Here is a 12496-nt window from a genome sequence, read left to right as displayed (position 1 = left end):
ATGTCCCTAAATAGGAAATAGGAAGAAGAAGTAAATATGAAAAGTTGAATAGGAAATTTGCATACAGTACACAGATGTGTGCACAAAATTCCTTTCTAAGGGTTTTTATTTTTCTTTTCACTGTATTCTTGCAAACTATTCTGCTCTTGTCCTACTGTCTCATTGCATGTCCCATGTCCAAGCTCAGGATGCTGTATTTTCTCCTGCATATAATGTTTTCTTAATTTTATCATGATGCATTATTCATATATATATAAGATATCTATCATAATGTATTTTCTCACAATATATGTAATTTTAGATATATCTTACAGTAACATTTGATATCAGTCCTCTTATTTTTTTCATGTAATGTAGCATTTCATCAGGTTTTGTGCTGTTTGTTACAGCATATGCAGGAATTATTTAAATTCTGCATGTTTACTTTGTGGTGACAAATGCTTCTCTTCTCTGAAATTTTCTTTGGTTAGCTACATGTTATTAACACTATATCTTTAGCTGCCATATGCCCACTGTATATCTTTACTTCAATGTTGTTGTTGTTGTTGTTGTTGTTGTTGTTGTTGTTGTTGTTGTGGCTGTTGTTGTAAGCAGTATTGAGTTGCCATGTCATTTGTTCTGATATGGAAGTCTTTGCGTTCTCTGTTAGGTGGTGTAGCCTTGCTATGCTGACTCCGTTACCTCCTGATGTACATTCAAAACAGAGTTGATATGGGTAGATATTAAGGAAGGATCACAGTCAGTAGTACTGGGAGTAGTGTACAGGCCACCAAACAGTACAAAGGAAATTAACACCTCACTGTGGCAGGTAATAAACAGAGCAGGAAGGCACAGTCAGATATGTGTGATAGGAGATTTTAATTTTAGGAATATCAACTGGAGCCTGATGGTGGGTGACAAGGAAGCAGAGGAATTTCTAAAGGTAATTCAGGATAATCTTTTTTAAAACAAGTAGTCATAGAACCCACAAGGGGGAACAATATTCTAGATTTAATTCTTACTAACAGGGAAGAGGCAGTCATGGAGATAGAGGTTGGTGGACAGCTAGGCAACAGTGACCATTGGGAAATTAGGTACAAATTAAAATGGGAAGACACTTTTAAAAGCAAAAACACTAGAAAAACACCTGACTTTAGGAGAGCAGATTTTGAGGAATTAAAAAGGTACCTCCAAGGAGTTGACTGGCAATGGATGGAGGGTGAGGTCAGGACCGGGACGGAGTTGAGAGAGATAAGGCAGGATGAGAGAGGTGAGGTGAGATGTGAGGGTGTAGGACAAGAGGAGGGAAGATGTGTCCGGAAGGGACCGAGGAGAGAGAGAGAGAGGGAGATAGGTGTGAGTATGTTGAAGGGTCAGGTCATGCTGAAATGGGAGAAGTGAGGTCAAGGTGAGTAGATGAGGGAGTGGAGAGGATGGAAGGGGCCAAGATGAGGGGATTAAGTGAAGTAAATTTAGATGAGTTGTATAAATATTTCACAGACAAACTGCATACAGGACAGCTAGCAAACATCCTGTATAGAGCAATAAGATCACAGAAAAATGACTCTAAATTGATGAATGCTAGGTTAAAACATTATATAGAACGGAAGAGAAGTATATATAAGAGATTAAGGACAGGTGAAGAGGTTTTAAGGCCACAATATAATGAATTAGTTAGAATAGTCAGGAGATTAACGAGGAAAGCTAAGGGCAATTATGAATTAAAGGAAGCCAGCCAGGTGAAGACAGACCCCAAGGGATTTTATCAGGTATACTGGATGAAGAATGAGGATACTATAGGTCCATTAAAGGCAGCAAATAGGGGCAGGGGAAGACTAAAAGTAGCATACACAAACATAAATGGACTAATGTCAGCAGTGTTGAAACTAGAAGACTATTTAAAAGAGGAAAAACCGGACATCATGGGAATCGTTGAACCTAAACTGGCAAGTGAAGGGGATATACTAAATATTGGTGAAGGAAAATACAACCTCTGGATGAGAAATAGAAGGAATAAACAGCGAGGAGGTGTGATGCTTCTAGTTAGGAAGAATTTACAAGTGGAATCTGTCACATATGTGATGGAGGAGGCAGAAGTATTGAAAATAAGCTTAAGACAGAATACTGGAAGATACCATAACGTTGTGGTGACTTGTGTTCCCCCCCTTCCAACTCTTGGAGAGAGGATGAATATAAGAAAATGCTTGAGGACACAAGGACATGTTTGACAGAGCTGCTTGAGGAAAATGATGATATAATCCTGATGGGGGACTTTAACTGTAAAGAGATATCTTGGGAGAACTGGACCACAGAAGGCAGTGAGTCATCATGGGGGAACAAGCTACTAGACCTGGCTATTGAAAATGTCCTGACACAATGGGTTACAGATGACACAGGATTTAGGAGAAATGAAGCACCTTCAAGGCTCAATCTAATTTTCACCAAGGAACAAGAAATAGTAGAAGACCTTAAATACATAAACCCAATAAGAAAAAGTGATCATGTGCTGATTCAGTTCACAGTTATGGATGATAACCTCAGTATAAGGAAAGAAGACCACACAAGAGAATGGCTAAACTACAGCAAGACTAACCTTGGACAACTTAGGAAGTATTTCAGTGAAGTGAATTGGAACATGGTTATTCAAAAGGACATAGAGGAAAAGTAGACAGCTTTCCTGGATATTTATAATAAAGGAGTAAAGAAATGGGTACCCAAAAGATCAACAGAGAACCTTTTCAAAAAGGATTGGTACAATAGGAGATGTGCAACAGCTAGATTGGACAGAAAAAGCATGGAACAAGTGGAAGAAAAACAAGAGACTGGACCTGTGGAACAATTGCATAAGGAAGAGGAACAAATGTCAAAACTCACAGAGATGATCAGAAAAATTTTGAAAAGAATGTTGTGGAGAAATGTAAAGACCAACCAAAATTATTTTATAAATTCATCAATGGAAAATTAAAGAGTTAGGATGAAATAAGCATGGAAAAAGCTGGAGAAGAGACAGTGGATGACCCAGAGGAGGTAGATGAACAGATACTTCCACTCTGTGTTTACTAAAGGAAATGATTTCAGAGGTGAGAAGACAACATTAGAAAAAGGAACCAACCTAAAGGAGATTAAAACATCAGTAGAAGAAGCAAAGATTATGTTGGAAGACCTGGATGTAAGGAAAGCAATGGGTCCTGATGGTGTGTATCAAGTTGGATTTTAAAAGAGTGTAGCTCACAATTAGTCTCAGTGCTGCACAATATAATTAGCACCACCCTGGTAAAAGGTAGAGTACCCATAGTTTGGAAACGGGGGGGGGTATTACCCCAATTCACAAGACCGGAAGTAAAGAAGATCCATTAAATTATAGACCTGTATCACTCACAAGTGTGGTGGCAAAGAATTGTGAAAAGATTATCAAGAACAGATGGGTGAAATATCTAGAAGACAACAAAGTGATAACAGAGACACAGTTTGGCTTCAGAAAAGGAAGATCTTGTGTTACAAATTTGATAAGTTTCTACTCAATAGTAATAGATATAGTGCAAGAGAGACATGGATGGTTCGACTGCATATACTTAGATTTGAGAAAAGCATTTGATAAAGTTCCGCACAGAAGACTAATATGGAAATTGGAAAAAAATTGGAGGACTCGCTGGATCGCTGTTAAAGTGGATGACTGACTTTTTGACGAACAGAGAAATGAGGACAGTAATTAAAGGCAGCAGGTAGAACTGGAGAACAGTAATAAAGTGGAGTCCCACAAGGTTCAGTACTTGCACCTATTATGTTCACAGTTTATGTAAATGATATGACAGAAGGTGTAGAAAGTTACATGAACCTTTTTGCTGATGACGCTAAGATTATGAGAAAAGTAACAAATGAAGAGGACTTCATTAAGGTTAATGAATGGTCATTGAGGTGGAACATGGAGTTTAATGCTAAAAAATGTAGTGTGATGAGGTTTGGGAAAAGTGTGAGAAGACCAGTTGGCAACTGTTACTTAGGGAATGAGGAAATCTCTATAAAATCAGAAGAAAAAGACCTAGGAGTAATTATTACTGATAATTTATCATTTGGAAAGCACATAAATAAAATTATAGGAGAAACATAAAATCTGCTGAGAAACATCAAGATAGCATTCTCTTATATTGATGAAGATATGATAAAAAAAAAAGATAACAAAGATGATACGTCCGAGATTGGAGTACGCAGCATCAGTGTGGTTGCCAAGTTTGAAAAACAAGAAAGAAAGAATCCAGAGAGCTGCAACTAAAATCCCTGCAACCTTAAGAGAGTATAATTATGAGGAAAGGTTGAAGAGATTGGGCCTGACTACACTAGAAAAAAGGAGGGAAAGAGGTGATTTGATAGCAATATATAGAATATTGGAAGGAATGGAAAACTTGGACAGAGAAGATCTCATGATACCAGATATGAGAGACACAAGAGGACATGGAAGGAAATTGAAAAGGAGTGTTTGCAGAAGAGACATCAAGAAACACAGCTTCCCACACAGAAGTATAATGGTGTTGAATGAACTTAAGGATGAGACTGTGTGCAAAGACAATTCATAAATTTAAAGAAAATCTAGATAAAAGTCGATATGGAGATGGGACAGCATGAGCCTAGTGTGGCTCTTGTCCTGTATTTCACAACTAGGTAAATACAGCTAGGTAGATGGGGAGCTGGTTAGGTCTGGGAAGGAGATTAGTAAAATTCTGAATGAGTATTTTCTAACTGTCTACACCCAGGAAAACATGCAGGATATGCCAAATAGTGAACAGATGTTTCCAGCAGATGAGAATGAGAAGCTGACAGATATTTCCATAACTAAGGAGATTGTGGAACAGGAGATAGGCTAAAAAAGCTCAAGATACCAGGACCAGATGAAATATATCCCAAGTACTTAAGGAATATAAAGAGGTTATTAGTGAGCCATTAGTTTCTGTCTTTAGGAAATCACTTGAGTCAGGTGAGGTACCAGTAATGTGGAGGCAGGCTAATGTAGTACCCATCTTTAAGAAAGGAGATAAAACTTTAGCATCCAATTATAGACCTGTCAGCTTAACTTCTGTTGTAGGTAAAATATTGGAGTCAATAATAACAAGGAACAATAGGGAGCATTTAGACAAACATAATTTGATAAATCAGTCACAGCATGGATTCATGAAGGGGAAGTCTCGCCTGACAAACTTGTTAAGTTTTTACACTAAAGTGTATGACGCAGTAGATAATGGTGATAGTTATAATATCTTATATCTGGACTTTAGTAAAGCTTTTGACAAGGTACCTCATCAGAGGGTACTGAGAAAGGTTGGGGCACACAGGATAGATGGGAAGGTGTTAGGCTGGCTAAGGCCATGGCTAAGCGACAGGCGACAAAGAGTTACAATAAACAGCTCTAAATCCGAATGGGATAACGTAATTAGTGGGGTGCCACAGGGATCAGTATTAGGGCCACTGTTGTTTTTAATATATATCAATGACTTGGATAGTGGAATTAGTGATGTTAGTAAATTTGCGGATGACACAAAGATAAGTAGATTAATTAGGTCAGTTTCGAATGCCATCACCTTGCAGGCAGATTTAGATAGGATGAATGTATGGACAGACAAATGGCAAATGCAGTTTAATATCAACAAATGCAAAGTACTTAGTGTAGGTAGAGGAAACCCACACAGTAGCTACACAATAAATAACGAAACTCTGGTAGGTTCAGGGTACAAAAAAAGATTTAGGAGTTATAGTTAGCTCTGAACTCCGTCTAGGAAAGCAATGCATAGAGGCCAAAAACAGGGCAAACAGGGTATTAGGATTCATTTTTAGGAGTGTTAAAAGTAGAAGGCCCGAAATAATATTAAAGTTATATTTGACGCTGGTCAGACCTCATCTAGACTATGCTGTGCAGTTCTGGTCCCCACATTACAGGAAAGATATAAGTCTATTAGAATAAGTACAGAGGAGAATGACTAAAAGGATACAGGGGATGAGGAGTATTCCTTATGAAGCAAGATTGAAGCTGTTAAATTTACATTCTTTAGAGAGATGTAGGTTAAAAAGGGACTTGATAGAAGTCTTTAAGTGGTAAAAGGGTTGTAACAAGGGGGATGTAAGCAAAATTCTTAGGATTAGCAGCCAGGATAGAATAAGAAATAACAGGTTCAAGCTTGAAAAATTTAGGTTTAAGAGAGATAGGAAGAAATTGGTTCTCAAAAAAAAAAAAAAAAGAGTGGAAGATGAGTGGAACAGATTCAGTAATCATGTTGTTAGTGCCAAGACATTAGAGAACTTTAAGATAAGATTAAACGGGTTTATGGATGGGGATGATAGGTGGAAATAGGTAGGTATATTTCATACAGGGACTGCCACATGTAAGCCTGGTCGCTTCTTGCAGCTTCCCTTATTTCTTATGTTCTTACATTGCAATGTCTCTTGGTGCTGCTGTATACTATATATGTATGCTATAAGATAGTGATGACTTTTGTGTGATCTCTTAATTCAACTAACCATGTGTTCTGTCTTATAAGGCATAAGTGATAAACACCTTGATGTTGCCAAATGTTTGTGCAGGTGTGGGAAAAAAAATGCCTCTTATGAATGCTGCTGTCTTTCATGGCAAGGCCTTGGTTTTATTTTCTGCCTTGTGTTACACACCTAGTGTGTGTTGTACTGTTTTTCATGTTTTATAAGCAGCACATACTTGTTAACATTTCAGAATACCTGCTGTTATACTATTAATATAAGTAAAACGTTAATATTATATCCTCAAGTCATTTATTATTTAACAGTAAAACGTTAATATTATATCCTCAAGTCATTTATTATTTAACTATTAAAACTACTAAAAATAAAAATAAAAATTATTTTAAATAAATGTACCTGGCAGCTGTCAATCAATATCTTGATCTGAAAGGTTCTGGATAAAAGAATTTAATACATTCTGTTCATCATTATAAATTATGCTTAAAAGCTGGGGCTTGAATTTTCGATTTTTGGTCGTAAACAAAGAGAAGTTAACTGCTTAAGGAAGAAGAACGTAATAAAAACAGAATAAGATGTGATACAAAAACAAAAGCTGCAACACAAGTAACTATCAGCAGCTTCGTCTCGTCACGCAGTATTCTGCACGTGAGTCGCAATGAGCCACGATCATTCCAATTCGAAAATCTTGCTCTTTGCACCAAACGGAATCTATGCACTACACTTACAAGTACTCTAATGAAACTTTCACACACACACACACACACACACACGTGCCCACAACCCAGCAGACAGGGAGGGCGCACCAGGACGGCATGGGTGCATGGAGTGCCTGACCATAAATACGCGTTTTACCCTCCATGAACTGTGTGGAGCCCCGGCTCATCATCACTATTATCTGTGACTGCCCTCACTAAGGTCATTCAAACTCAGTCCATCAGGAAAGTGAGCGCAAATAAGCTTCCAGAGAGAGAGAGAGAGAGAGAAAGAGAGAGAGAGCTGACCGGGTAATCCTAGTTCCCTAATTTTCAGTCATGGTAGTAGTATCGCCATGAAAGCTTCACTGATCATCACAAGTTACATTCCACGTTTCCATCGTGCATATCAACCCACGGCAACTACGATATGGAATATGAAGCTTTGTGTCCTGGTCATACAGTACCCAAGACCACGAGAGGCTACCGCCATGACAGCCTGACCGTCCTGCCGCATCCCTTGATTTCCGCAGCACAGCACACTGCACACGTCACTGCCTCGTCCTCACCCTGGCCAGGAGTGTACTCACCTCACCTCTGCAGCACGGCTCGGCGATTTCCTGCTCCAGCCGCCTCACGGAAAGCCGTAGGTACGAAAGATTGACGGACGCACACATCCACACTACACCACTCATCACTGTCACACTGTCGCTTCTTGCTTGATGGCCTGGAGGGCGCGAGTTTTGAATAGAGGATCATGCGGGATTTCAATTCATTTTACGGTATATTACTACTACCAAGGACTCTCTCTCTCTCTCTCTCTCTATACCAAGATGCCAAAATTCTGGCAAAATTCAGGAAAATTATGTGAAAAAAGAAAATTATGAAAAAAATTTAATTTTAGTTTTTTTTCGGATCCATCAAAAAAAGTTACTGAAAAAGTGTCTTTTCAGTGTTTTACGTAGAAAAACGCTAAAACGGATGCAAACCAACGAATATGAAGAAGTAGAATAACATTACCAAAAAAGGTATATATTCAGTGTTTTTGAGCTTCTTATCTACAAAAAAGGCGAAAATGGATAGAAAGCACTCTATATTTAGATAGAAAAGGACATTACGAGAATCTTGTATAATGAGTGTTTTATAGTTTCACAAGAACCACAAGGCAAAAAACGCAAAAACTCGTGTATATGGATAAGTTTCTTAGATAGCAAAATACTGAAACTCAGGAATAACACTCTTAATTGAGAATACAGAACAACCTTACGATATGCGTGTATTTTGACTGTTTTTCACATTCTTAGTTACCAAAACCCCAAATTGCATGCAAAACTAGCTTTATGTGGTAAAAAAAATGACATTACCAGAAAAGTGTCTTTTGAGTGTTTTTGAGCGTGTTAGGCAATAAAGCACTAGAAAAGGAAGGCAATCACATTACATGGGAATAAAAACATTTTTTACCAAGAACTTGCCTTTAAGTGTTTTTGAGCTCCTTATTTACCAAAACGCTAAAACGCATGCAAATCACCCTTTATGGAGAAACAGATTAACATTACCAAAAACATGTATTTTGAGTGTTTTTGATCATGTTACCTCTAAAAACGCTTAAATATATGCAAAAAACCCTATGTCAGGGAAACGGAAGGACATTACGAGAAACGTGTATTATGAGTGTTTTTAAGTTCCATAAGTACCAAAAAGCTAAAACCTCTTTATAGGGAAAAAAAAAACAAGTAAATAAATAAATAGGATTTTTTTTTTGTTATTCTTTTTAATAGGTACAGAGAGCACAAATATGAGAAAATTAAACGACCTTTCCAGAAATCTGTCTTTTGAGTGTTTTTCAGCATGGTAGGCACCAAAACGATAAATAATAAGGAACTCACTCTATATGGGAATCCAAAACAAAATTACTGTAAATGTATCTTCTCAGTGTTTTACGTAGAAAAACGCAAAAAAAAAACGTGTATATAAAGAAGTTTCTTAGATACCAAAATGCTGAAACTCATGAATAAAAATCTTAATTGAGAAACAGAACAACCTTAGCAAATGCCTGTATTTTGAGTGTTTTTAATATTCCTAGTTAGCAATACCCAAAATAGCATAAGAAACTAGCTTTATGAGGAAAAAAATGACATTATCAGAAGTGTCTTTTAATTGTTTTTGAACGTGATAGGCAATGAAGTACTAAAAAGCAGGGCAATCACATTACATGGGAATAAAACCAACTTTTACCAAGAACTTGCCAATATGTGTTTTTGAGCTCCATACATACCAAACCGCTAAAACGCATGGAAAACAAACTTTATGGAGTAACAGAATAACATTACCAAAAACATGTATTTTGAGTGTTTTTGATAATGTTATCTATAAAAACGCTTAAATACATGCAAAGAACCTTATGTTTGGGAAACGTAAGGACATTACGAGAAACGTGTATTATGAGTGTTTTTAAGTTCCGTAACTACCAAAAAGCTAAAACTCACAAATAAAACTTGTTATTTAGAAAAAAGTAAAAAATAAAAAAAAATAAATAAAAGGATTTTCTTTTTTTGTTATTCACCTTCATAGGTACCGAAATGCCAAAATTCTGGGAAAAATTTTGGCAATTATATGATAAGAAATTTATTTCAAAAAGTTGATATTAGCTTTTTTTCGGACTGTTATGTACCAAACACGAAAGTGCATGCAAAGCCTCCCATATCAGGAAATTAAACGACCTTAACAGAAATCTGTGTTTTGAGTGTTTTTCAGCATGTTAGGCACCAAAACGATAAATAATGAAGAACTCACTCTATATGGCAAACCAAAACAAAATTACTGAAAACGTGTCTTCTCAGTGTTTTACGTAGAAAAACGCTAAAACGGATGCAAACTAACCAATATCAAGAAGTAGAAAATCATTACCAAAAAGGTATATTTTGAGTGTTTTTGAGCTTGTTACCTACAAAAAAACGCGAAAATTGATACAAAACACTCTATATTGGGAAACAAAGGGGCATTACAAGAAAAGTGTATAATGAATATTCTATAGTTCAAAAGAACCACAAGCCAAAAAACGCAAAAACTCGTGTATATGGAGAAGTTTCCTAGATACCAAAATGCTGAAACTCATGAATAACACTCTTAATTGAGAAACAGAACAACTTTACTAAATGCGTGTATTTTGAGTGCTTTTCACATTCTTAGTTATCAAAATCCCAAATTGCATGTGAAACCAGCTTTATGTGGGAAAAAAAATGACATTACCAGAAAAGTGTCTTTTGGGTGTTTTTGAGCGTGATAGTCAATAATGCAATAAAAAGTAGGGGAATCACATTACATGGAAATAAAATCAATTTTTACCAAGAACTTGCCTTTAAGTGTTTTGAGCTTCTTATATACCAAAACGCTAAAACGTATGCAAAACACACTTTATGGAGAAAGAGAATAACATTACCAAAAACATATATTTTGAGTGTTTTTGATCATGTTACCATTAAAAACGCTTAAACACATGCAAAGAACCCTATTTTTGGGAAACGAAAAAACATTACGAGAAACGTGTATTATCAGTGTTATTAAGATCTTTACCAAAAAGCTAAAAGCCACAAATAATACTCTTTATTGAGAAAAAATAAATAAATAAATAAAAAAAATACGATATTTTTTTTCTTTCTTTTTCATCTTCACAGGTACCGAGATGCCAAAATTTGGGTAAAATTCAGGACATTATGAGTCAATTAAAAAAAAAGTTAATTTTAGCTTTTTTTTTTCGTACTGTTATGTACCAAACCCTAAAGTACATGGAAAGCCACCTATATGGGGAAATTAAACGTTTTTGCCAGAAAACTGTCTTTTGAGTGTTTTTCAGCTTGTTAGGCACACTAACGGTAAATAACATGCAAGTCACTCTATATGGGAATCTAAAACAAAATTACTGAAAAAGTGTCTTTTCCGTGTTTTACGTAGAAAAACGCTAAAACGGATGCAAACCAACCAATAAGAAGAAATAAAATAACATTACCAAAATGTGTTTTTGAGCTTTTTACCTACAAAAAAACTATATTGGGAAGCAAAAGGACATTACGAGAAACGTGTATAATGAGTGTTTTATAGTTTCATAAGAACCACAAGGCAAAAAACGCAAAAACTTGTGTATTTAGAGAAGTTTCTTACCAAAACGCTAAAACTCATGAATAACACTTTTAATTGAAAAAACAGAACTACCTTACCAAATGTGTGTATTTTGAGTGTTTTTCACATTCTTAGTTACGAAAATCCCAAATTACATGCAAAACTAGCATTATGTGGGAAAAAAAATGACATTACCAGAAAAAGTGTCTTTTGAGTGTTTTTGAGCGTTATATGCAACAAAACACTAAAAAGCAGAACAATCACATTACACTGGAATAAAACCAAATTTTACGAAGAACTTGCCTTTAAGTGTTTTTAACTCCTTACATACCAAAACGCTAAACGCATGCAAAACAAGCTTTATGGAGAAACAGAATAACATTACCAAAAACATGTATTTTGAGTGTTTTTGATCATGTTACCTATAAAATCGCTTAAATACATGCAAAGAACCCTATGTTTGTGAAACGAAAGGACATTACGAAAATCGTGTATTATGAGTATTTTTAAGTTCCTTAAGTACCAAAAATCTAAAACCCACAAATAACACTCTTTATAGAGAAAAAAAAAAAAATTTTTGTTAATTATTTTCATAGGTACCGAGATGCCAAAATTCTGAGAAAATTCAGGGAAATTATGTGAAAAAAAACATAAAAAATAATTTTATCTTTTTCCGGAGTTATTTACGAAATCCGGAAGTGCATGCAAAGCCACCTATATTGGGAAATTACACGACTTTACAAGAAACGTGTCTTTGGGTGTTTTCAGCAATTTCAACAATATTAATGAAAACGTGTCTTTTCAGTTTCAGCGTAGAACGCTAAAACGGATGCAAACCAACCAATATGAAGAAATAGAATAACATTACAAAAAAGTTGTGTTTTTAAGCTTGTTACCTACAAAAAACGCAAAAATGAATGCAAAGCAGTCTATATTGGGAAACAAAACGATATTACAAGAAAATTGTATAATGAATGTTTTAATAGTTTTCAAGTACCATAAGGCAAAAAACGTAAAAAACTCGTGTATATGGAGATTTTTCTTAGATATAAAAATGCTGAAATTCATGAATAACACTCTTAATTGAGAAACAGAACAACCTTACCAAATGCGTGTATTTTGAGTGTTTTTCACATTCTTAGTTACCAAAACCCGAAATTACATGCGAAACTAGCTTTATGTTGGAAATAAGTGACATTACCAGAAAAAAAGTGTCTTTTGAGTGTTTT

At 35.7% G+C, this 12496-nt stretch overlaps 1 protein-coding gene across 3 annotated transcripts in view; it reads right to left on the bottom strand.

The window, feature by feature from the left end:
• Nucleotides 1-7938, bottom strand: part of LOC135098817 (circumsporozoite protein-like) — a 128796-nt gene extending 120858 nt beyond the window's left edge. The window contains exon 1 of one of the 3 annotated variants that reach the window (XM_064001208.1): nucleotides 7742-7938. In XM_064001208.1, the coding sequence (XP_063857278.1) occupies nucleotides 7742-7846 (105 nt within the window). In that variant the 5' untranslated portion in view covers nucleotides 7847-7938. The remainder of the gene's footprint in view (nucleotides 1-7741) is intronic. The other 2 variants (XM_064001207.1, XM_064001209.1) reach the window with 2 other exon arrangements.
• Nucleotides 7939-12496: the final 4558 nt, after the last annotated feature.

Source organism: Scylla paramamosain, unplaced genomic scaffold (genome assembly GCF_035594125.1).
Source record: "Scylla paramamosain isolate STU-SP2022 unplaced genomic scaffold, ASM3559412v1 Contig84, whole genome shotgun sequence".
NCBI classification, from domain to species: domain Eukaryota; kingdom Metazoa; phylum Arthropoda; class Malacostraca; order Decapoda; family Portunidae; genus Scylla; species Scylla paramamosain.
This window is presented reverse-complemented; position numbering and strand designations above follow the sequence as displayed.